Source organism: Mustela erminea, chromosome 1 (assembly GCF_009829155.1).
Source record: "Mustela erminea isolate mMusErm1 chromosome 1, mMusErm1.Pri, whole genome shotgun sequence".
In the NCBI taxonomy this organism is placed as follows: Eukaryota; Metazoa; Chordata; class Mammalia; order Carnivora; family Mustelidae; genus Mustela; species Mustela erminea.
The window spans coordinates 67,095,854-67,120,389 of NC_045614.1; the positions used below are offsets into that span (position 1 = coordinate 67,095,854).

General features: G+C 47.3%; 2 protein-coding genes across 2 annotated transcripts in view; one reads left to right on the plus strand and one right to left on the minus strand.

Annotated features, from left to right (window-relative positions):
* Window positions 1-7,806: 7,806 nt before the first annotated feature.
* Window positions 7,807-10,148, minus strand: LOC116589510 (the record flags this gene model as incomplete). The annotated part of the gene is given in 4 exon segments (XM_032341414.1): window positions 7,807-9,640; window positions 9,643-9,685; window positions 9,688-9,750; window positions 9,753-10,148. Coding segments are annotated over 4 exon segments (534 nt in total), but the record flags the coding sequence as incomplete, so codon positions are not given.
* The window catches only part of TRIM71 (tripartite motif containing 71), a 68,726-nt gene continuing 53,704 nt past the window's right edge, over window positions 9,515-24,536 (plus strand). The window contains exon 1 of the mRNA XM_032301376.1: window positions 9,515-11,940. Coding sequence (XP_032157267.1) covers window positions 11,086-11,940 — 855 coding nt within the window. The 5' untranslated portion in view covers window positions 9,515-11,085. The remainder of the gene's footprint in view (window positions 11,941-24,536) is intronic.

Here is a 24,536-nt window from a genome sequence, read left to right on the forward strand (position 1 = left end):
TGACTTTACATATTTATAAGAGAGAATTTCATGGAGAGATTTGGTTGGACAGGTGATGCGACCCAAAGGTCAGCTGGAGCAGGTAGCTGCTGCCACTTCTTGCTGGAGGGTCAGAGGTCAGGGGTCACCTGCTGGAAGTTGAAACCACAACAGGCCCGAAGGTGGAGTCCTAGAAGAGAGGCAGTCACTGCTGGAGATGAGTTGCTACCCAAGGGGGTGGGGGAGGAGAAGGGGAGAAGTACCCTCCTGTTTGCCTTTCCCCTAGCAGCCTCTTCCTGCACAAACCTAGCCAGAAAGGAACTGACTCTGGAACCTGGAGAGTACAGCCAGGATCAGCATCTGCACTCTGGGACACAAACCGAGCTGAGAAGGGTGAGAGAACAGGTCTGAGGGCACACAGGCCCACAGGGAGCCTTGGCAGGATCTCTCCAAGAATGGGTTTTTTTTTTTTGTCCTTCCCATAAACTGCACAATCCCTTTGGTACTAGTACCAGCATAAACCAATTCAACCCCCATTATCACCGGTTATCCAGCTGCTCAGGCCAGAAACTCTGGAGTTATCCCCCACTTCTACTTCTTTTTGTCTTTCTCTCATCCAGCCCATGAGGAAATCCCCCCCTTCCCTCTCTGTTCCCTGACCCAGTTTTGACTTGAAGCACTAATCATGAGAAAAAATGCACTCTACCTTCATTCATATGTAATCTGTTTGTCTCCTCCTTCTAGGGGCATTCCCAAAGTCTGGCACATAGTAGGTGCTCAGTAAATATGCATTAAGGGAATTCACCTGGTACCTCATTCCCTCCCTGTGTTCACTTGGATTAGTCAGTCCGCTGGTCAGTTGGCAGGTAGGCTGGAGGCTGGCTGTTCCTGCACAGCCTCACTCACGAGTCTGTTGGAGGCCAGCCATCCCAGGGCTAAACGGGGTACCTGGGCCTCCTACATGGTCACAGGGGTTCAAGAGCAGCAAGAGAGCTAAGCTTCCAAAGCTCAGATACTTTAAGGTTTCTACTTATGTCATGTTTGCTACTGTCCTATTAAAGCAAATGATATGGCTGTGCCCAGTCTTTGTAAGAGGGTAGTACCAGACAACGTGAGCACAGGGAGGCACAGACAGCACAGGGACCACAATTCCTACGATGCCTTCCAGTGGGAGAACATGGTAAATTTTGGAACAGACTGAACAGCCAAAGTGCAGTGAGCGTAGGAGGTGGCAGGGTGGAGAAATGACTTATGACCCAAGGTTATGGAAAAGCAGTGGACTCTAAGTGAGCCTTTATAGGACAGGTGCATTTGGATGGATGATGTAGAGGGTAAGGATGTTTCAGATGATATAGCATCGAAGTGCTTAGGGAGAAAAAGTATGATTAGCAGTATAAATAGCATACATCACATAATTTTCTGAACTTTTCTATGTACCAGGCTCTGAGCTAAATATTTTTTATTTTTTTATTTTATTATTATTATTATTATTTTTTAATTTATTTATTTGACAGAGAGAGATCACAAGTAGGCAGAGAGGCAGGCAGAGAGAGAGAGAGAGGAGGGAGCAGGCTCCCTGCTGAGCAGAGAGCCCGATGCGGGACTTGATCCCAGGACCCTGAGATCATGACCTGAGCCGAAGGCAGCAGCTTAACCCACTGAGCCACCCAGGCGCGCCGCTAAATATTTTTTAAAATTTAATTATTATTACTTTTTAAAGATTTTATTTATTTGAGAGAGAGACAGATAGCAAGAGAGATGAGCAGGAGGCAGGGTGAGGGAGATGGAAGCAGGCTCCCTCTGAGGAGGACCCCGATGTGGGGCTTGGTCCTAGGACCCTGAGATCATGACCCAAGCTGAAGGCAGATGCTTACCCAAATGAGCCACCCATGTGCTCTTGACTATTATTTTTTAAAAGATTTTACTTATCTACTTATTTCAGAGAGAAAAAGTAAGAGGGTGGGTGTGGGTGGGGAGGAGCAGAGGGAGAGGGACAAGTGGACTTCCAGGTTGAGCATGGAGCCCAACATGGAGCTCAATCCTGTGACCCTGAGATCACGACCTGAGCTGAAACCAAGAGTCAGATGTTCAACAGACTGAGCCACCCAGGCACCCCATGAGCTAAATACTTTTAAAGCATTATCTCACTTAATCTTCATTGTCATACAGAGCTAGGATCTATCTTTACCCCCATTTTTTTTTTTTAAGATTTTATTTATTTATCAGAGAGAGAGAAGGGGAGAGAGTGAGCACAGGCAGACAGAATGGCAGGCAGAGGCAGAGGGAGAAGCAGGCTCCCCGCTGAGCAAGGAGCCCGATGTGGGACTCGATCCCAGGACGCTGGGATCATGACCTGAGCCGAAGGCAGCTGCTTAACCAACTGAGCCACCCAGGTGTCCCTATCCCAATTTTATAGGAAAGGAAAACAAGGCCTAGAGAAAGATTTTTTTAGATCACCAAAAGCATAATCCATAAAAGAATAAATCAACAAACTTAATACATTGGATTTCATAAAATTTATAATTAACACAAAAGAGAATGGGGCACCTGGTGTGGCTCAGTCAGTTAAGGTCTGCCTTCACCTCACGTCATGGTCCCAGGGTCCTGGGATCAAGTCCCTAATCAAACTCCCTCCTCAGCAGGAAGCCTGCATCTCCTTCTTCCACTCCCCTTGCTTGTGTTTCCTTTCTGTCTTTCTCTCTGTCAAATAAATAAAATCTTAAAAAAAACCTGAATAAAATAAAACCACAATGAGGGGTGCCTAGGTTGCTCATTCAGTTAAGCCACTGATTCTTAATTTTGCTTCAGGTCATGACCCTGGGTGGTGGGATCGAGCCCCTCGTCAGAGTCCACACTGCACGTGGAGTCTACTTGAGATTCTCTTTCTCACTCTCCCTTTGCCCCTCCTGCCACTTGCACACATGCTTGCGTGTTCTCTCTAAGTGAATACATAAAAGTGTAAACACATACACACATACCATGAGAGACGACATGCATCTATTATAATGGTGAACATGAAATTAAAAAACAAAACTGACCATACAAAGCTGTGGTGAGGGTATAGACAAAACCGAACTCTCATACCTCCCTGCTAGAAATGTAAAATGGTGCAAGCAATATTTAAAACCATTTTGTAGTTCCTTGAAAAGTTAACATACACTTACCCTTTGACCCAGCCATTCTACTCATAGTTATTTTTCCAAGAGAGAAGATATACTTCTCCGGGGCTCCTGGGTGGCTCAGTGGGTTAAATCCTCTGCCTTTGGCTCAGGTCATGATCCTGGGTCCTGGATCCTAGGTCATGATCCTAGGTCCTAGGTCCCTGCATTGGGCTCTCTGCTCAGCGGGAAGGCTGCTTCCTCCCTCCCTCTTTGCCTCCCTCTCTGCCTGTTTGTGATCTCTGTCTGTCAAATAAATAAATAAAATTTAAAAAAAAAAAAAAAAGAAGAAGAAGATATACTTCTCCAAACAAAGACTTGTACTTGAATGGTCTAGCACCCTATTTGTAATAGCCAAAACTTGAAAACAGCCCAATGACCATCAGTGGATGACTAAATCAACAAATTATAGTACATCTACACAATGGGATACTACTCAGCAATAAAAAGAAATGAATTAGTGATTCACACAACAATTCAGATTAATCTCAAAGTCATGCTGAATGAAAGAAGCCAGACCCGTATTCCCCAAAAAGTACAAATTGTACGGAAGTGTATATATTATGTGGTTCCACTGATATAAAACTCCAGAAAATGCAAATTGACCTTTAGTGAGGAAAGCCTGAGCAGTGGTTTCCTGGGGAGCTGTTCAATGGAGGGATTATTAAGGTGTTAAAGAAAACTTTTGGGGGTGAGATATACTCATTCTCGTGATGATGGGTTTACAGAAATATCAATGTATTAAAACGTGTCAAACTGTATACTTTTAAGTGTGAATAGTTTGCGACACTTGGGTGTCTCAGCTGGTTAAACGTCTGTCTTCGGCTCAGGTCATGATCTCAGGGTCTTGGGATCGAGTCCGGCTCCCTACTCAATGAGGAGTCTGCTTCTCCCTCTGCCTGTCATTCCCCCTGCTTGTGTGCTCTCTCACTGACAAATAAATAAATAAAATCTTACAAAGAGGGCTCCTGGGTGGCTCAGTTGGTTAAGTGACTGCCTTCAGGCTCAGGTCATGATCCTGGAGTCCCAGGATCAAGTCCCGCATCAGGATCCCTGCTCAGCAGGGTATCTGCTTCTCCCCCTGACCCTCTCTCCTCTCATGTTCTCCTTCTCTCTCATTCTGTCAAGTAAATAAATAAAATCTTAAAAAAAAAAAATCTTATAAACATGTGAATAGTTTATTCATTGTATGTCAATTATGTCACAATAAGGCTGTTTTATTTATTTATTTTTTTAAATATTTTATTTATTTATTTGACAGACAGAGATCTCAAGTAGGCAGAGAGGCAGGCAGAGAGAGAGGGGGAAGCAGACTCCCTGCTGAGCAGAGAGCCCGATGTGGGGCTCAATCCCAGGATCCTGGGATCATGACCTGAGCCGGAGGCAGAGGCTCCAACCCACTGGGCCACCCAGGCACCCCATCAATAAGGCTGTTTTAAAGAAATAGGAAACTTAGGGACATTGATCTGACAGAGAATGTGGAATAGGCTGGAGTGGGAGTGTCCTAATTATTTATTGCTATGTAACCAATGACCCCAAAATTTAGTGGCTTACGACAACCACCATTTAATTTTATTTCACAGCTTTGTGATCAGGAATTCAAAGTGGCTCAGTGAAGTGATGCTCTGTGGCATCAACTTGGTGGTATTCAGGTTGGCATGGTCTGGAAGATCCAAGATGTCTTCATTCACTTTCCTGGCACCTTATCAGGAGTGGGTGGGAGCCTAGGCTCTGGGCCCCTTTCCTTCTCCATGGGACTCTCCAGAAAGGATGTCAGACTTCTTACATGGTGGCTCAGGCTACAAAGGTAGAAGCTGCCAGTTCTTTTAAAGTCTGGGCCCATGGCTCAGTCGGTTAAGCATCTGCCTTGGCTCAGGTCATGATCTCAGGGTCTTGGGATCGAGCCCCATATGGGGCTCCCTGCTCAGCAGGGAGCCTGCTTTTCCCTCTCCAGCTCCCGTACTTGTGTTCCCTCTCTCGCTATTTCTCTCTGTCATAAATAAATAAAATCTTGAAGGAAAAAGAAAAAAAGATTGTGCCCAGAAGGGGCATAGCATCACTTCTGCTGTGCTCCCTTGGCTGGAGTGGCCTAGACTCTAGAGGAGGGGGAATAGAGCCCACCTTTCAGTGAAAGCTCTGGGAGTCTGGGAGACAAAATAGCCAGGGCCAGTGAAAGACAATGCATCTGAAAGCAGTTGAACTGGGATCTACATAGATAGGCGGTGGGCAGAGTTTGTGTTAAAGAGGGACAGAAATGGAGGTTTGAGACAGAGCAGAGAGATCTTTGGTTGTCAGGTTAAGCCTTCTGAGTTAACTTTTAGGTACGAGGGAGCCCTTGAAATTTGGCACAGGTGGAATGAATGAGGGTCAGGGTTAGGCCTAAAAAGGGAAATTTAAATGCGATAGAGATTTTTCAGCTAAAAAATCAGAGAGCGTCTGAAGTAAGAAGCTGCACAGGGTTAACAGTATGTACTGATTTAGACATATTTTGATTTTCTGCTATGCTCATCTTAAAAACAACCTTTATTGTTTTTTGCCCCCTTAGGAAAGACACACATTTTGTTTTAGAAAATCTAGGTTTGGGGTGCCTGGGTGGCTCAGTTGTTAAGTGTATGCCTTTGGCTCGGGTCATGATCCCAGGGTTCTGGGATCGAGTCCTCACATTGGCCCCCACATCAGCGCCTGCTCTGCGGGAAGCTTGCTGCTCCCTCTCCCACTTCCCCTGCTTGTGTTACTTCTCTCTCTGTGTCTCTCTCTGTCATAAATAAATAAAATCTTAAAAAGAAAAAAAGAAAATAATCTAGGCTGAGAGCTTCGCTTCGACATGGTGGGCCACAGGCAGCTGCACTGGGGCCTGGAGAGCAGAGTGGGTGGGGGGGAGGCGGAGATGGCAACTCTTTTTAGGGAGGGAAAAAGAACATGACTGCCTGTATGAGATGTGGAGGGCCCGTGGAACGTAGTGGTAAGGCAATGATAGAATGATGTGACAAAGCTAAGATTTAAACGTGGGCTTGCGCATTTACATGTGACTGGTGCTATAAGAGGCACAGTATATTTAGCAGTGCTTTGATCCTGGATGAACTAGGCGTTTCCACCAGTTACAAAGCATGAGGAATCTGAGGTGCAGGGAGTTTACCTAACTTGCTCAGAGTGGTGGAGCTGGGTTAGAAACCTAGCTAAGCTCTGAACTTCCTTTAACTTCCAAAGCTGTGTACTGATTTTTTTTTACCTTCTGTATGTACAATTCAAGTATCTCTACTGCAGACCATACATTTCTGGGTGACTAGAGTTTACATTGTATCGTCTGATTTGCCGGTATGCTTAACTTGAGGTTGTTGAAAACAGCTGACACACGTCTGTCAAATGATTTCAAGGCCAGAGTCAGGGTAGAGTCAAGAGTTGGCCAGGTGTGTAGAACTCCACCCCCCACTCCCAACAGGCAGGATGCAGGCAATGATTCAAGAGCGTCTGTTAAGCTGGTTACCAGCCTGCTCATGGCTCAAAATAGTAATTGTGATGTAATATTTATTTAATGTCTAAAAAAGAATACTCTGCTGATTTATGTACCTAAAAATTATGTAAATGCACCCTCAGGATGCTGGTGAAAGGTACAATTTTGACAACAGAACACGTGATGCATCAAATATTTAATTAAAGGACCAGATGAAAAAAGCAGATGATGGAAATGTGGTCTAGCCACCCCACCCCCTCATCCCACCCCCAGGTCTGAGAGAGCAGCAAAGTCTAGTGTCACCTTTGAAAACAAAATATGAATAGAGATGAATTTGAAAAAAAAAAATGCAAATTTACTCTCTACATAATTTTAGGGCTGGCTTCTTTTAAAAGTGGCTATTAAAATAGAAATGATTTATTTTCAGGATTCAGGAATGAATGTATTTATACTCCCTTTCTAATGTTACCTAGTGGAGAGAAAACTGGAAGGCTGCTTGTTCCTCCCTTGCTAAGAGAGGGTGTTTATTAGCTAGGGTGGCAATGAAAAATTTAATACTAGTTTATAGCAGGGGACTGTCTTGGGGCTTTCATCTGGATATGTGGCTCTTATTCTTCTGATGGATAAGCTCTAGCCTTAGGAAGTCTAATTCTAAATTGTTCTGTATCACTACACCATATTTAAAAAACCCAACTATATTTCTATACAAGTGGAGTTCATCAGTTGCTTTAAAGATTACCCTCTTTCCTGCCTCGGTAAATGGTCTTAATGGAAACTAGGAATGTGCTACTTTAAAAATTTACACTGCAGCCCTGTTTCCTGGCAATGTCCTGTCAATTCAAGAAAAGAAAGAAAGGGAAGCTACTTCATGACAAGAAATCAAAACCTTTTTTCTCTCTTCTCTTTCTTTTTTCTTCTCTTTTTGGTTTATTCTGAGCAATTGTCCCCAGGAAACGAACCCACCAACCGCTGTCAAGTTTGATTCCTGTTCCTGGAGTTAAACCTTCCTGCTCTTCCAGGATGTCTCTGTTGGCTTTTCATCTTGGTCATCCACTTGCAAACTATCTAGAGTCTTAGGACCAAGAGGACTGTAGCCTTGGCACCTCTTTTTTCTTAGATGCTGGAGGGTGGGGCCTTTTCTGACCCTCTGGGGCCATCTTCCTTCTGGCAATTCTCTTTCCCCATCTGTTTTCCTTTTGTTTTTGTTAAAAAAAAAAAGAGAGAGAGAGAGAGTGAGAAAGAGAGAATTAAAAACAACTAAAGCAAGGAAAAGAAACAAACCCTAGAAATACTACAACTCTGGAGCTAGGCCAGTATGGTGGAAAATTCTATAGGAGTGCGTAGATTCACATGGGAGCATGTACATGTTTACACACAGCTCTCAAATTATGGAAGAAACTCGTATTTGGCAGTACATGGTAGCAACAGAAGCTCCTCCCTAATCTTTAAAGTCTAAGAGGTTTCCTTCTCTTTCATTGGCAGAGAAGGAGCTTTGTTTTGTATTTTATTGAGATACAATGAACATATGTTTTGGTTTTATGGGACATTTTTGTTCTCTTTGCACAGTTCAGTGAATGCTCCCTCAGCTTCGATTCGCTCCAGGTGCTGAGGAAGCCTTCTAAGGGCAGCTGAGGACCTGGGTGTTCATGGGGTGGCTGCCAGGCTCTTCCTCCACCTGGAAGCTCTCTTCCAACTCAGGGCAATTCTTGGGCCTGGGGATGGATTTGTCCCTGTAGGGAGATGTTTCTGCAGCCTGAGTCATTCAGCTCGTTTTTCCAGCTGGGTTGATTTGAGAGCTTTCCAGGTTGACCTTTCCCTGGAAAACTCCTGGATCTGATGCACAAATTCAAAGGAGGAGCTGGGGATGATGATATAGTTGTGTGTGTATGTTTTGTTTTTTTCCTTTCCTTTATCTTTTTGGTTATTTAGGCTGGACAAGTTTTTTTTGTTTTTGTTTTTGTTTTTTTAAATTGAAGTACAATTTACACACACTGAAATTTTGCACAGATCTTAAATGGCAGATTTACAAGTTTTGACAAAAGTATACACCAATGATACACTTCTATTTCAGCACCTCAGAGGGTTCCCTCATCCCCGTTCCCAGTCCAAGCGCCTTACTCCCAAGGATACTTTTCACATCTCCACAGCTTAATTGTGGCCTGTTCTAGTCTCCTGTAAACGGAATCACACAGTATGAACTCTTCTGTGTTTGGGTTTTTCCTTCTATCACCAGAGGTTTTTGAGATCCACTCAGGTAGTTGCCTGTACAAGTAGAATCCAAGATGTAACTAACAGCTTGACAGTGTTAGATGTGCCAATTGTTCCACCAGCTGGCCTTCAGACCAGACACCCTCTGAAGCCTGGTATGTGGCCCTCTCTGCTCCTCTAAGTCAGTCTCTTTCCAGGGCCAAGCAAGTTCCTCTCCCAGAACTGCCCAGGCAGCCTCAGACACCACCCAGATGGCCGTGGGGCCGTCACCCGGGTAGCCTCTCCTGAACAGCTGCCCTCTGCCCCCCCCCCAATTAAACTCAAAAGGAAACTGGCTTCTCCGCAGATCGGAATTCGGATTCGTTAAATTCCACGCATCCAGTTGCACACAAGTGTGTGTTTTGGTGTTGATATGCAGAGTCCTTAAGAAAACGTAAAAAGGAAGGAAAAAAAAAAAAGGAGGGGGACCTAGACCTCACTGGCAGGGGATATCAGCCTCGGTTGAACCAGGATTCAAAATGAAATCTTTTCTTTTTTAAATAAACATAAGAGTCGCTCTCCACTCCTCGCTCGGAAGGTTTCAAAGGTCGTCACACCGAAGCCCGGGGGCGTTCATCTCCCCAGCGGCACGGAGAAGGGAGGAGGTTGGAGGGAGGAGGGAGGGAGCACACAAAAGCGAGCCGAGCCGAGAGGGCTAATGTTTCCTGTTTGCCTGGAACCCCCTCCCCTGTGTCCCCTCCCCCAGCCCCCTCCCAGCACTCGGGCGGAAGTGAGTTTGCTCCTTTGGAGATTAAAAGGATTCCGAATTCCGATCAGTCCCAATAACCGGCGTACTGAGAAGAGCGGAGAAGGAGAAGGAGGAAGAGGCGGCAAAGCAGAGAAAGAGGGGCACGCGCGCGCGTGCACGCACTCAGCCCGAATTGGGGGAGTTGTGCAAAGCCCCAGGAGGCCAGAGCGCACGGCGTGAGCAAAGGCCGGTAGGCGTAGCGCGGCCGGGGCCACCCGAGTCTTGGTCGGTGACTCGTTCCAGAAAGAAGATGACGCGGGCCAGCAGCGTTGGCCACGCGGCTTCCGAGCTCACCGAGCTGGGCCGTTGCCGGTTCCACTGATTCCAGCGCGCCCCAGAGGAGGCTCCGTCCCCGCGGCTCGGGATCGGAGGGGGGACCAAGGCGAGGGCGAAATGGCCCGATGACAAAGGAAATGTGATCCCCCTTCGCTGCCAAGGTTTCAGAGAGGACGGACGTGAGGAGGAGGAGGGGCGCGGGGCGCGCGCGGAGCTCGGATAGCATTGCACGACGGCTCGCGCGGAGCGGGCAGCGGGTACATCTAATATCTTCCTGCCGATGAATAATTCAGGACGGCCCGCGGGGACCTGCGGCCCCGCGCTGCAACGCGGCTAAACCGGAGGGGAAGGAGCGCGCGCGGGAGGCGCCAAGGCCGGGCGAGGCGGGGGCACGAGGGCCCGGGGCCGCGTGGGGCGCGCGTGCGTGTTAAGCGCCGGCAGCCGCGGCCAAGCTAGGCGGCGCGCGGGAGAATCGAGGCGCGTGGGACGCGCGTGCGTACTACACGCGTGCGGCCGCGGCCGGGCCCCCAATAGCTGCAGCTGCGGAGGGGCCGACCGCCCTGCAGGGGAGGCCGCGCCCGGCCGTGCGCAAGCCCCGGGCGCTGCAAGCCGGGCCACCCAGGAGCCCCTGGCCGCCGCGTCATGCGGCGGGGCAGCCGGCGTCGCGCGGGGGGACACGGGCTTGGCGTCGCGCCGCTCCCGCCTTTACTAGTTTGGGGAGCTTTTCTCTCCCAAGAAGAGACTAACTAAATCTGTTGAAAGAAGAGCAACGCACCAAATACTCGCGGAACAAATTCCGCTTAACCCGCCGGGACTGGGATTGCACAGCAGACTCTACTTTGGGGACTTACTCGGCTAGGGAGAACGACGCTTCAGCTGCTCCCGGGAGTCCTCTGACCTCCCTGCCCCCGCTCGCCCCTCGCTTGTCCGGACTTGTTCCGGCGCTCCGGCTTCGAAAGGCACGCAGCCTCCGCGTCCTCCAGCAGGAATCTGTGTCGCCTCTAGATAGTGGCATTTGATGCCCGCAGCGTCGGGGCTGGCAGCGCGTGGGCCGAGCGCGACGAGGCCAAGCGGGCCGTGCCGCTCTGGAGCCGGCCCCCGGATCGCAGGCCCGATCGATGCATTTTTCTGAGTGAGTCGGCGGCTCCCCCACCCACCTCGGCGGTTTTCTTCTATCCTCCTCCTCTTCCTCTCTGGTCTCCTCCCTCCTCCGAGTCGGCTTGCAAATGGCTTCGTTCCCCGAGACCGACTTCCAGATCTGCCTGCTGTGCAAGGAGATGTGCGGCTCCCCGGCGCCGCTCTCCTCCAACTCGTCTGCGTCGTCGTCGTCCTCGCAGACGTCCACGTCGTCCGGTGGCGGCGGCGGGGGTCCGGGGGCCGCGGCGCGCCGCCTGCACGTCCTGCCCTGCCTGCACGCCTTCTGCCGCCCGTGCCTCGAAGCGCACCGGCTGCCGGCGGCGGGCGGCAGCGCGCCGGGAGAGCCACTCAAGCTGCGCTGTCCCGTGTGTGACCAGAAAGTAGTGCTGGCCGAGGCGGCGGGCATGGATGCGCTTCCCTCGTCTGCCTTCCTGCTCAGCAACCTGCTCGACGCTGTGGTGGCCACTGCCGACGAGCCACCGCCCAAGAACGGGCGTGCCGGAGCCCCGGCGGGCGCGGGCGGCCACAGCAACCACCGGCACCACGCGCACCACGCGCACCCGCGCGCGTCCGCCTCGGCCCCGGCGCCACTCCCGCCCGCGCCGCCACCGCCCGCGCCTTCGCGCTCAGCGCCCGGCGGTCCCGCTGCCTCTCCTTCCGCGCTACTGCTGCGTCGGCCTCACGGCTGCAGCTCCTGCGACGAGGGCAACGCGGCCTCGTCGCGCTGCCTGGACTGCCAGGAGCACCTGTGCGACAACTGCGTCCGCGCGCATCAGCGCGTGCGCCTCACTAAGGACCACTACATCGAGCGGGGCCCGCCAGGTCCCGCCGCCGCGGCAGCGGCGCAGCAGCTCGGGCTCGGACCGCCCTTCCCTGGCGCGCCCTTCTCCATCCTGTCGGTGTTTCCCGAGCGCCTCGGCTTCTGCCAGCACCACGACGATGAGGTGAGTGCGCGGGCGGCCTCCTGGGGGGCGGAGGCGGGCGGGGGCTTGCTCACCAAGGTCCTCCATACCGGTCCAAAGCGGGATGTGGCGGGATCCTCTCTGGATTTGTTTTTCCTTTCCCTACTTTGCAGTTGTTGCCACCAAGGAGGTCATTACCCGGGAAGTGTGTATAGAAGTCTAGCTTTGGTGTGCTTGCTGCGAGGGGCTGCGGAAGAGTTTCAAGACGCGGAGTCCCCTCGTTTCTGTATCCGATTTTCGGTGTGGCAAATTGTGGCACCCATTCTGTTCACTCAGCATGCGCCGGGAAAAGCTAGGGTTGTGTGTTGGTGGGGGAGCTAGTAACCGTGCGCGAGAACCCTCTCCCTTGATGGCTCTTGAGGTTTGAGAACACCCCTTCTCTATGGATTTTGATTTCCTTATTTCTCTGTTTGACAAAACGTGCAAGCTGTTAAAGATGCGGGATGAAGCAGTATCTGTGTAGACGTGGCCCCCCGTACAGGCACACCACAGGCCTCCCGGAGTACTGAGTGCCCTCTTTGAGCATATTTTCTCATTTTTGTCATACTCGCAGATTGTGGGCTTTTGAAGGTAGGGTATGAGCCCGGATGGAGATGGCTGTGTGGGTGTGCGGTGCGTGTGTCTGTGTAGACCTGGTTTCCACGTGCGCGCTTGCGAGAGGCAGAATAGGGGGACCTTGCCCATTGATCTCACCGAGTTGGGAGCCCCTTGGGCCGCTCACGCCTGCCCCGACTTCGATATCCTACAGGAACTGGTTTCCCTGGTTGGGGAGGTGTCTCCACCCGGCTCAGCCCGGGGCTCGACTTCCCCGGGGAGAAAAACCAGACTCATCTGCAGCAACTAGAACCCCGGGGGCGCAGGGTCCGAGGGCTGCACCGCAGCCTTTGGGTTTGAGTTCGCTTTTCTGGCTGTCGAATAAACCTTTTTTTCTTAATTCTTTACACCGTGTGAGACCTTCCACTTACCTGAGCCCACTACAGCAAGGGACCAAAAATTTGGAGGAGCCGGCTCTGGTGGGAGGGTCGTTAATTTAAGCCATCTACCTGGAGACCTGTGAGATGTGTGTGTAATACCTATGGTCTTGGAGGAAGAGCAGATGGCAGAGACTTTAGAAGTCCTAGTGGGAGTTGCTGTCTGCGAGTTGGAACGGGCGTGCTGGCACCGAGCAAGGCAGAGGCTTGCACAGCGCAGTCTTTTCCATTGCTAACCTGTTATTTGGGGAGGAGGGCGGAGCTATTGCCTGATGGCCTTAAGCCGGCGTCTCCTATTGGAAAAAAGTTGAAATTCTAATCTACTTGTTGTGGGCGCTGCATTTTAAGTTTCCTTCTAGGTATTAAGTTAGGGGGCATTCTTTTCCTTAGTTTTTAAGCTTTGGATAGACTCATCTTAGAAGTTTCCACATTCGTAGGTCAATGTTTGTAGTCTGTTCTTTTCATCACTTTTAGAAAAATGAATGATTGAACTAAATACCGATCTTGAAGCCCAGGAATGAAAAGATGGAGTCAAATCACTTGACGATTAGGGTCAAATGGTGGGGGGGGGTGAAGGGAGGGAAAGAGCGTCTGAATCCGCCACAATTTCCTTTCTGGGAGGGGCCGTTGATTGAATTCTCCCTCCCAGCAGTTGAGTTTAAATGTCAGGTTTTATTTATATTCTCAGTTAAAGATCCACATTCGTTTTATTTGGGCTTAAAACAGAAGATGCTCAGTGTTGCCAGACTTGTAAAAAAGTCTTATACTTGTAAGAGAGAGTGTAAAGTGAGAAGTGAAGCTCCCCTCGCCCTGGAGGTTCCTGGATGCCCTGAAAACTAACATTATAAGTCGTGCAATACCAGGTTGAATTTTGGCAAAGACATTAAGATCCTACATTGTTAAACTAAATATTCTCTAGAAAATGAAATTTTCTGTTTTGAGCAGAATTCTGCTTCCCCTCAGTCATTCATTTAAAAGAAGAAAACTTGGAAATTAATTTTTAGATCTTTAATGCAGAGATTTGCATTTAGAAAGCTAGAAATTTTAATTTTAAATGTGACAGACCAATGCTGCAAATAAAGGACCCAAGTGTTAGAGAAAGCACCAGGTTCATATAGTGGTCCCACTCAACAAATTCTTTCTAACTTTATTAAAAAATGATCAGGAACCATTTGGGAATACTGTTCTTTTTAAAAAAAAAAACATGCCTCTGACTTGGGAAAGGAGCATGAAGGCTCTTTGGAGGGTGACTGTCTTCTGTTTGATTGTGATGGATGGAATCTCTAAACACACCTATTTTTCTGCATTTGTAATCTACCTCGATTTTAAAATGTTCTTTACTGAGTTGCCTTCTGTGTCAACAGGCTCCATTAAATAATTCAGGGTGCCCCTGCCTTACAGTGCTGCCACCTGACCTTGGGAAGGAGGCTGGGACCCTGTGTGCCCCCATCCCCCGCCTTGATTTTTAGCGAGGGTGCCTCCAACAGTTGGGACACCCAGGGATGCTCAGGCAGCCAGTAGGGTCTTTCTTTTTCCACCGCTTTCCTTAGGAATCCCCCTGGAAATGGCTCGTCAAGATTGACCAGGTGGTGCTTTGAGAACTTGTTTTAAAATGTAACTGCAAAACCTCAAGGGAATTGGGTTTTCCTACAGAACGGTAAAGGAATTGTGGCTCACTTACAAAACGTATGGGGTTTTTCGCTAATTACGTGCCTTCGAATGGTCAGTTCAAAGGCCTGCTGGCGCCAGACTGGAAGGGCAGGCAGGCCGGGAAGTGCGGGGCCGCTGGCCGCTCGGCGGTCAAGACAGGAGGGGGCTCAGGAGGCGGAGGAGGTGGCGCCGCTGTGGGCCTCGCCGCGACTGGGCCAGCCAGCCTCGGGCCGCCTTAGCGGTGCGGACGCTGCGGACGGTGGCCGCTGCTCTCCCCGCCGTGGCCGCTGCTCTCCCCGCCGTGGCCGCTGCTCTCCCCGCCGTGGCCGCTGCTCTCCCCGCCGTGGCCGCTGCTCTCCCCGCCGTGGCCGCTGCTCTCCCCGCCGTGGCCGCTGCTCTCCCCGCCGTGGCCGCTGCTCTCCCCGCGGGCACCCGAGAAAGCGTCCTCTAGAAAGGGGTGTGCACATATTTTGAGCGAGGAGTTAAGTGCGTCTAGAAGCGTGCTGCTCCGGCTGCTTTGAGGAGTGCCCTAATTGTATTTGTGATGTATAGGATGTGAGCCCTTGGCTGCCTTGGAGTCGACCCTGGAAGCACAAATCTCGGGGTGGGGGCGGCCAGGGTGTGTGTGTCGCGTGTGGAAGGGCAAGCAAAGTGGGATCTGAACGTGTTCTGTCCCCAGGAAAGGCCCTGTCACTAGCGATGGGCGGTGGGGGTGACACAGTTGCCATCTTGAACCGAGGGAAACATTGTAGCTCAGCCCACCAGCGATGGCAATATTGTTCCCAGTTAGGCATGGCCCGGGAGAATGGAATTTCCTGAGTCTCCAAGATGGAAAATAGGGTGCTGGTGCTGATACAATTTATATTTAGTCCCTGCGTTGTGCTTTTTTTTTTTTTTTTTTAAAGGCTTTCTAGAAATATAAGTTATAGAATTCCAACCCAGTATGATCCTGAATATTGACCCTTCCATCCTGGGCTTGGGGTATTGTCTTTCCCCAGGAAACCACTCAAACCATTTTGAGGAGGACTGTTTGCTGCCTTACAATAAATAGTTGTGGAATGGATAAGTATCTTATTTTGAATAAGTCATGGTGGATGGGGATATTACCAGTACTGGTACTAATAAATTCTACATTCCTAAAGTCTAAGCTTCTTCAGGCATGCATCCCCAGTGTAAGCATGTTTTTAAACTGCATGTATATGCTTTGTAAATTACAAAATGTATACCAAAAGACATTTTGGGAGGACAAGAGGGAAAAAAATGGATTTGTGCGTTCTAGTATTTCTGCACCCCATCTTCTTACATGATTTGGTGAATATATGTCTGCTTAACACATTAACTCTATTTGCCAGAAAACCAAAATTGCCATACATACCTTGGAAATAATTGGAGCTTGATGCTTTGAATCCAGTTCAGTGGGTAGATGCGTATACATTGAAGTCTCTTGAGTTAAGAAAATGCCTGATGAAGGTCTATGGGAGCGAAATGTTCATTATTGCTATCTCAATTCCGTAGCATTGAATGTAATCTGGGGGTTTTTTAAGTTTGAGCTGAGGAATGTGCCCAGCTTTCTATTAAAGTGCATAGGTATGGATTTTATCAACATGGATCCCAGGGAAGGTGGGTCATGGCTAGTTTGGGAAGCCTGTGCTCATTAGGTTACCTCACAGGCATAAGCTTATCTAAAATGTGCTAGTCATATTTGAGGTCAGTGTGGTATCAGCAGTCTGGGGAACCATTTGTGACTGCTTTAGCTTCCCAAAAAGTAAACTACACTGGTTTTAGGGTTGCATAGACTTGATTTTTGGTCTGTAAAATTTTTGTTTACAATGATCAAATTCTTTTGGGGGGGGCAGTAAAGATATTTTAGGAAGAAAACAGGCACTTTCTCCCAGACTGCAGTTTTTCCATTGATATTACTATACATTCTTTATGATTCAGGTGCTTTCAAGTTAAATACTAGGACATGGAATAAAGAAATCCGGAAAGTGTTTGAAGATAAGAATAAAATTCCCTTTATACACCCTAGTTCTCTCTCCCATTTTAGCTGTTAAAAATGTTGAGTCCTTTCAGCTTGAAGGACATGAAAACGAGCATTAACGTGTATAGTTTCCTAAAGCATTACTTAAAATGGAAACCACTTTCTTCTCACATATAAAATTGTGAACATAGCTGTTCTGCTTTTTGTGTTGTCATTTTACAAATGTGGTACATACATAGAAAAGGAGTTAGCTTTTGGGGGAAGCTATAAATGAGGAGGTGAAATAGTTAAAAATGCCTTTGTTTGTTGAAGTAGTTTGCCAGGAAAAAAAGGGTTTATAAGTTTTTCTGATTAAAGAGAAGTTTTAGCTTATCAAATAATCTGTATTTCTAAAGTTTAACCTTCCCCTCCCCAATTTTATTTTCTCTGGTGCTAACTTAAAAGGCACATGGTTTGCTTAGTCTTGCGAGTTCTCTGTCTCAGTTCCTCACTCAGGGCAGGGTTTATTTTAGATGCATTCATTCTTAGTGAATAAAGGACCATTTTGGTGTCATTCTTTGTGACACTTAAGCAAAAGGTTGAGAAGTATCCTACCACGCAGGCAGTTTCAAAGTAGTGTTCCCTCCCCCCAAACACTAACAAAGAGTCAGGCTTGGCTCAGTAAGGCTGTTTTTGCCATATCTGTTATTTTGCAAGAGAGCAAAAGAAAGATACTGATAAAGAATTACAGTTGCCTAAAGGGAGCAAGATGGCCACCCATTGCAGCCCACTCTTTCCCCCTTTCTCTTGACCTTTCAAGCATTGTGACTTGCGAGAGGAAGCTTGATCCATCTTTCCTCTTCAGTTGATGTGACCTGGTGCTTGTTCAGTACTAAATTATTCCTCTCCCTTTGAGGTTTTGTCTATACCCACAAACCGAGTTGACTGAAACCATATTGACTGTTTTGACTGACAGGACTCCAGAAAAATTGGGGAGGAATGGGAGGTTGAATGCTGGCTATTTACATCCGAGACTCTTTGACTTAAACCTTGTTCCAGTGTAGTTCTTTCCCTTCAGATGCCATCTCCAGCTTCCCTGAAGGTAGAGTGCAGTGAAATGCCGGAGAATTCCAATTCCTGGGTTTTGATTCCTGTTGAAACCCAGCTGCAGTTTTGGGAGATCCATGTTTAATCTGAAGACTAAAGAACAATAATGTTTTGATTTTGTCCTCCTTAATGGAAGTTGCTACTCAGCCAGTGCCTTACCTGAGCATCAGGTCCCACCAAGCGAGTTGCTTTTTTTAAGTGAATCTGTTTAAATGATCCCAATTTAATGACCAAAAAGCACAAAAAATTGGCAACCAGTTATAATATGTTCAAAAGCATTTTTTCTACACAGATGGTCCTAAGGAAGTGATAATCTTTAGCGATAAAGTTACTGCTCTCAGTAATACATCAGCAAATGAAGTTATAAATACTGGGCTTCACCATGAAAAAGGGATAATTCTCGATTGTGGTTTATCCACACAGACTTCTGCAGAATAGCACATTCTGTCAACATTAATGGAATTTGAATGAAGCAGAGCATGGTACACAAAAGAGAATGAAGTGGGTCAAGGTCAGTTGTGAAGAGTGAGGGCATTCTCTGTGGCTCTGACACCTTGGGAATTTTGAGGGCCCCTGAGCTAGTGAGGAACCTGTGGGAATAGGACAAGAGCTCCTGTGCCTTCCTAAATATGTCAGCCACTGTATCCTTTGGTGGTTACTTTTGGAAAGTTTAGCCTTAACCATTTGCAGTTTTTCTTGACATGTCAGTCGGTTTGGGAACTTTCATACTCTTTCTTTCATACTCTGACTAATTGGATAATCACGAAAATGCTTTTGTATTAAACAGTATATACACTTAGGGATGCCTGCCTGGCTCAGTCAGAGGAGCACGTGACTTCTTGATCTCAGGGTCATGAGCCCTACACTGGGTGTAGGATTACTTTAAAATATTTGTTTATTTATTTATGTATTTATTTATTAAAAAGATTTTATTTATTTATCTGATAGGAGATCACAAATAGGCTGAGAGGGAGGAAGGGAAGCAGGCTCCCCACTGAGCAGAGAGCCCAACATGGGGCTCCATCCCAGGACCCTAGGATCAAGACATGAGCCGAAGGCAGAGGCTTTAACGGACTGAGCCACCCAGGGGCCCCTAAAATATTTATTTAAAAAAAAAAAAAACTTGGGGCGCCTGGGTGGCTCAGTGGATTAAAAAAAAAACTTATTTTATTTTTTTTTTAAGATTTTATTTACTTATTTGTCAGAAAAAGAGATTGAGAAGAGAGCACAAGCAGAGGGAGAAGCAGGCTCCCCACTGAACAGGGAGCCCGATGTGGGGTTCAGTCCCAGCACTCTGGGATCATGACCTGAGCTGAAGGCAGATGCCTAATGACTGAGCCATCCAGGTGCCCCAAATTTTATTTATTTTAAGTAATTCCTACATGCGGTGTGGGGCTCAAACTCATGACCCCAAGATTAAGAAATTGCGCGTTCTCCGGCTGAGCCAGGTGGTCCTAAAATGAAAATCTTAAAAAAAAAAGAAAACAAAAAACTCCAAAACTACACACTTAGATTTTGCTGCTAAATATGGTTCTGAGGACTACTTCAGCACAGGTGTTACAGTGTTTTTAAAAATGAGAATTGGGGGGCACCTGGGTGGCTCAGTGGGTTAAAGCCTCTGCCTTCCGCTCAGGTCATGAACTCCCCGCATCAGGGCTCTGCTCAGCAGGGAGCCTGCTTCCTCCTCTCTCTCTGCCTGCCTCTCTGCCTTCTCCTGATCTCTCTCTGTCAAATAAATAATATTTTTTTTTTTAAAGATTATTTATTTATTTATTTGACAGAGAGAGAGATCACAAGTAGGCAGAGAGGCAGGCAGAGAGAGAGAGAGGAGGAAGCAGGCTCCCCGCTGAGCAGAGAGCCCGATGTGGGACTGGATCCCAGGACCCTGAGATCATGACCTGAGCCGAAGGCAGCAGCTTAACGCACTGAGCCACCCAGGTGCCCAAATAATCTTTTTTTTTTTTTTTTTTTTTAAAAAAAGAGAGAGAGAGAATTGGGACTAACTGGCAGTCATCATTAGGGTGGGTAGCCCACATCCACAAATTTGGATCAGGGGCTTCTGCCTCTCTTTGGGATCAAGGTCAGAGGGAGAGCTTTCTCTCTTAGGATCATCTGTAGGCTTGTACCAAAAATGTAGCCACAAGATGTGGACAGTATGGAGCAGAAAAATGGGTAGGGCAAAGATGGTTTTATTTATTTATTTAATAGAGAGAGAGCGAGCAAGAGAGAAGGAACACTAAACCAGGGGGGCTGTGAGAGGGAGAAGCAGGCTTCCCGCCTATGGGAAGGGCCCATGCAGGGCTCCACCTCAGGACCCTGGGATCATGACCTGAGCCAAAGGCAGAGGCTTAACCCACTGAGCCACCCAGGCACCCCAAGATGGTTTTATTTTTTTATTTTTTTATTTTTTTTTAAAGATTTTATTTATTTATTTGACAGAGATCACAAGTAGGCAGAGAGGCAGGCAGAGAGAGAGGAGGAAGCAGGCTTCCTGCTGAGCAGAGAGCCCGATGCGGGACTCGATCCCAGGACCCTGAGATCATGACCTGAGCCAAAGGCAGCAGCTTAACCCACTGAGCCACCCAGGCGCCCCCAAGATGGTTTTAATAGTAGTCCTATGGAAGGGTTTGTCCGGGTTGTGGTGATGAAGCTGTTTGTTCAGATGACACAAAACACACACTGAATGAGGTGCTGCCACTGGTGGGCTCTGCGATTGCTGGTGTGAAGTGTGTGGATGCTGGTTACTCAAAAGACCCTCACATCTTTTCTCACAAGACAGAGCACATCTTTTCTCCCTCTGTCAGAGTCTAACCAGAGACTTCGCAGGTTCAGTCCCTGCTTCCCCCTCCCCTCCCCGTATACCAGGAATTTGGGTTTGAGGCTCAGAGACAACCAACTCCACAAGCAACATAGCTGAAAAGATGACATCCTAGTTGGGCCATTTCTTACAGCAGGCACCACCTGACTTGATTGATTCCATTTGAAACTTCATGAAAATATGGGGAGGACATCAGACTGTAAAATGTGTCCGAAGTTAGCTTTGCTGTTCTATCAGTGCAGTGAATGCTGGGTACACCCAGCTTGCTACTGACTCCTGCCAGCAGGTTGCACTTACGGACATGCCTCCAGCCCTTGCCAGTTGAGTTGTGTGCTAACCGGGAGAGACTGCCATTTTTATTCCCAAATCTGTTTATGCCCATTGTACTTGGTGTAATCTTACACACAGTTGAAGGAAAGATGAAATGTTCTGTGAAAAGTGATTTAGGAAAAATAGGAGGCCCTGGGGAAACCATAGAATAGTCCCCAATTCTTTCCCTCATGGAGCTTACACAGCCAATTTGGGATTAAGGGAATCCCTGCCCCCCTCTGTGGTTTTGATTTGGTTCTGACCCCTCAGTGGGGTTGTTGCGGGTACATGGAGGGGCCATCTGTGGATGGCTGCCTTCAGCTGTTTCCCTAGTGGGAACCACACTAACCAGCTTGTGATGGTTATAATCTTGAGTGGGAGCAGGGAGAAGGCTCAGTAGAAGCTACAGGGCAGAGCTCCCCCTGCCCCTGCTTCCCCTCCCTCTCTTCAATCTTGAGGATGTCCAGAACAACTCCCTTCTCCAACCACATGCTTTGTCTGCAGTTGTGCTGCCAGACCTCTGAGTGAAGGAAGGTTTCATTTCTCCTAGTCTGTTTCGGCTTTTTGGTATTTGTTTTTGTTTACTGAAGTATAATCGACATATTGTAAAATTAACGTTTTTTAGTGTATAGTTTTGATGAGGTTATACAGTGTGTGAAAACGACCACAGTCCAAACACAGAACGGTTTTCTCACTTTCCACGTGCCTCACCCTTCAGCCTCGGGCAGCATGGATCTGTTCTTCAGGCCTATGGTTTTGTCTCATCATGTCACAACATGGAATGATGCAGGGCTGAAAACTTTCAAGTCCGGTTTCTTCACTAGGCATCATGCAGTCCATCCACATGCTGTGGGTGTCCTCAGGTCCCCCCCTTTTTATTAATGCGTAGTTTTCCACTGTATTGGGTACCACACTGTAGACTGTCACAGGCTGAGGAGCATTTGTGTTTCCAGTTTTTGGCGGTTGTGAAGATTTCTTGCCCGGAATATGTGCAGTGCTGCCTTGAGTGTTGGTGGTCCTTGGGCAGGAGTGCCCCTTCTGATCCCACAGGTTTGTGGGTGACGTTGTGTGCCTTTGAGCCTCAGTTTCCCCAACACTCTACAGAGATCGTGACATTTGTGCTAGACTGCCTGGGTTGACTTTTGGAATCAAATGAAGTATTTTCTGTTAAAAAAAAATTGGAATGTGTTCTGTACATAAATGTAAGTGAAGAAATTTGGAAGTATAAAATGAAGGAACTGGGTGCCTGTGCGACTCAGTGGGTTAAGCCTCTGCCTTTGGCTCAGGTCATGATCTCAGGGTCCTGGGATCGAGCCCTGCATCGAGCTGTCTGCTCAGTGGGGAGCCTGCGGCCCGCCTGCCTACTTGTGATCTCTCTCTCTCTTTCTCTCTCTCTCTCTGTCAAATAAATAAATAAATAAGTCTTTTTTTTTTTTTTTTAAAACAGAGGCACTGATTCGGGCGGGGCCAGTGGAATCACTGCCTAAGTACCTGCTGGTCCTGTTTTTTATTTTTAGTAATCATTCAGAATCCCCCTCACTCTTTAAATTGAAGTGCAGTTGACACATTGTGTTACATTAGTTTTAGGTGTATAGCTTAGTTGCTCACTGAAAATGTAGCTACCATGTGTCATCATGCAACACTCAACACTACTGCCGTCATACTCCCTTTGCTGTACTTTTTTTTATTTGTTTAAAGATTGATTATTGGGCGCCTGGGTGGCTCAGTGGGTTAAGCTGCTGCCTTCGGCTCGGGTCATGATCTCAGGGTCCTGGGATCGAGGCCCGCATCGGGCTCTCTGCTCAGCAGGGAGCCTGCTTCCCTCTCTCTCTCTCTGCCTGCCTCTCCATCTACTTGTGATTTCTCTCTGTCAAATAAATAAAATCTTTAAAAAAAAAAAAAATAAAGATTGATTATTTGTTTAACACAGAGACACAATTAGGCAGAGAGGCAGAGGGAAGCAGGGGATGGATCCTAGGACCCTGAGATCATGACGTGAGCCAAAGGCAGAGGCCTAACCTACTGAGCCACCCTGGCTCCCCCCCTCACTGTATTTTTTATTCCCAGCATGCCATAACTAGATGCCTGTACCTCCTGCTCCCCTTCACCATTTCCCCATGGTTTTTATTTCCTTTGCTTTTTGTTAGCTTTATCAGAGCTTTCGGGATTTAGAGGAATATTCTAAAAGGAAAATTTATTTTACTAGTGTACTTGGATTTTTTTTAAAAAGCCACATGGTAGCAAATAAAAAAAATCAGCCCTAGTCAGCGATGGGCCAACTCCAGTATCTGGAGCTTGGGAGGGAATCTTGAAAAGAATCCCCATATAGAATGGATGAACTAAGGTTTAAGAATGTCCCCTTTTACTGCAACTGAAGATTAGTAGGGTAGAGGGTTTTTTAATGTTAGGATTTATTCTTGTTGATAACTGGAAACCAATTATGAAGGGGCAGCAAAATCTCTTCTAGCAAAAGAGATAGTGGTTAATTCTAGACAATGTTTGGGACTTGCCACAATAGCTACTAATTTTGTAATTGTATTTGTCCTTAAGTGTACAGTGCAATAAATAGATGTGCCTTGATATGTAAGAACTGAAGTTACTACCTGTTTTCATCTGTAGCATCTTTGCTTTACTCTTGGTTATTTGCTTGCTAAATTGTGTGTCAACATTGTTTTTTTTTTTTTTTTTTTTTTTTTTAAAGATTTATTTATTTATTTGACAGAGAGAGATCACAAGGAGGCAGAGAGGCAGGCAGAGAGAGAGAGAGATTGGAGGAAGCAGGCTCCCTGCTGAGCAGAGAGCCCGACGTGGGACTCGATCCCAAGACCCTGAGATCATGACCTGAGCCGAAGGCAGTGGCCTAACCCACTGAGCCACCCAGGCGCCCCAACATTGTTAATTATACAAATGTTAGTAACATACAAATACATGAAAAGAAAGGCACTATAAATATTTGGGCATATCAGACTGAAAGTTACACTTTAGGTCTGAAGTTGAAAACAAAATTCCCTCTCAAGGAAGATTGGTGTTCATCATATTTGTTGTTTGTAGCATTCATATTCTTATTTTCCCCTTCCTTGGTTATGTAAGATCTACTGCAAAACCAAGCACAAAATCTGAATTTAGTGACAGCCTGCCCATTTCATCAGTGCCTATTTTGTTCTAGCCCCATAGAACTTATTTTCAGGGGTTTTTTATGTTGGGCAGGGTGTAAAACCAGTTCTCCTTTACTCCACTCAGGAAGGTATGGAAAGCAACAAATAGGAATAAAATTAAGAAACTACGTGCTAGATCAGATTATGAAGATGAGGAGGAAGGGGATTCTGGCTCTGGTTTAGGGGAAGAAATTGGGTTTCAGGCTTTTGGGTCCCCATTGGTCCCCATTGTTGGCAAACACTTGTTGGTTAGGGGTTGGGGGGGGAGTAACTTTTTTTTAAGATTTGTTCTTTTGGGGCGCCTAGGTGGTTTAATTGGCTTAGGTCACAATCTCAGGGTTGTGGGAATGAGCCTTGTGTCATCCCTGCATCAGGCTCTACGCTTAGTGGGAGTCTGCTTGAGGATTTTCTCTTCCTCTTCTCTTCCCTCCTAATTGTACGCACACACTCTATCTCTCTCAAATAAGTAAATCTTTTTAAAAAATTGTGTTCTTTTAACAACATTGAATGTCACACGGCTTGTCATTTGGGGTTGTAATTTTTCTGAATATGTATATACCTGTATTTATTTGACCTTCGTTCCTTCTTTACCATCCTCAGCTTGTAGT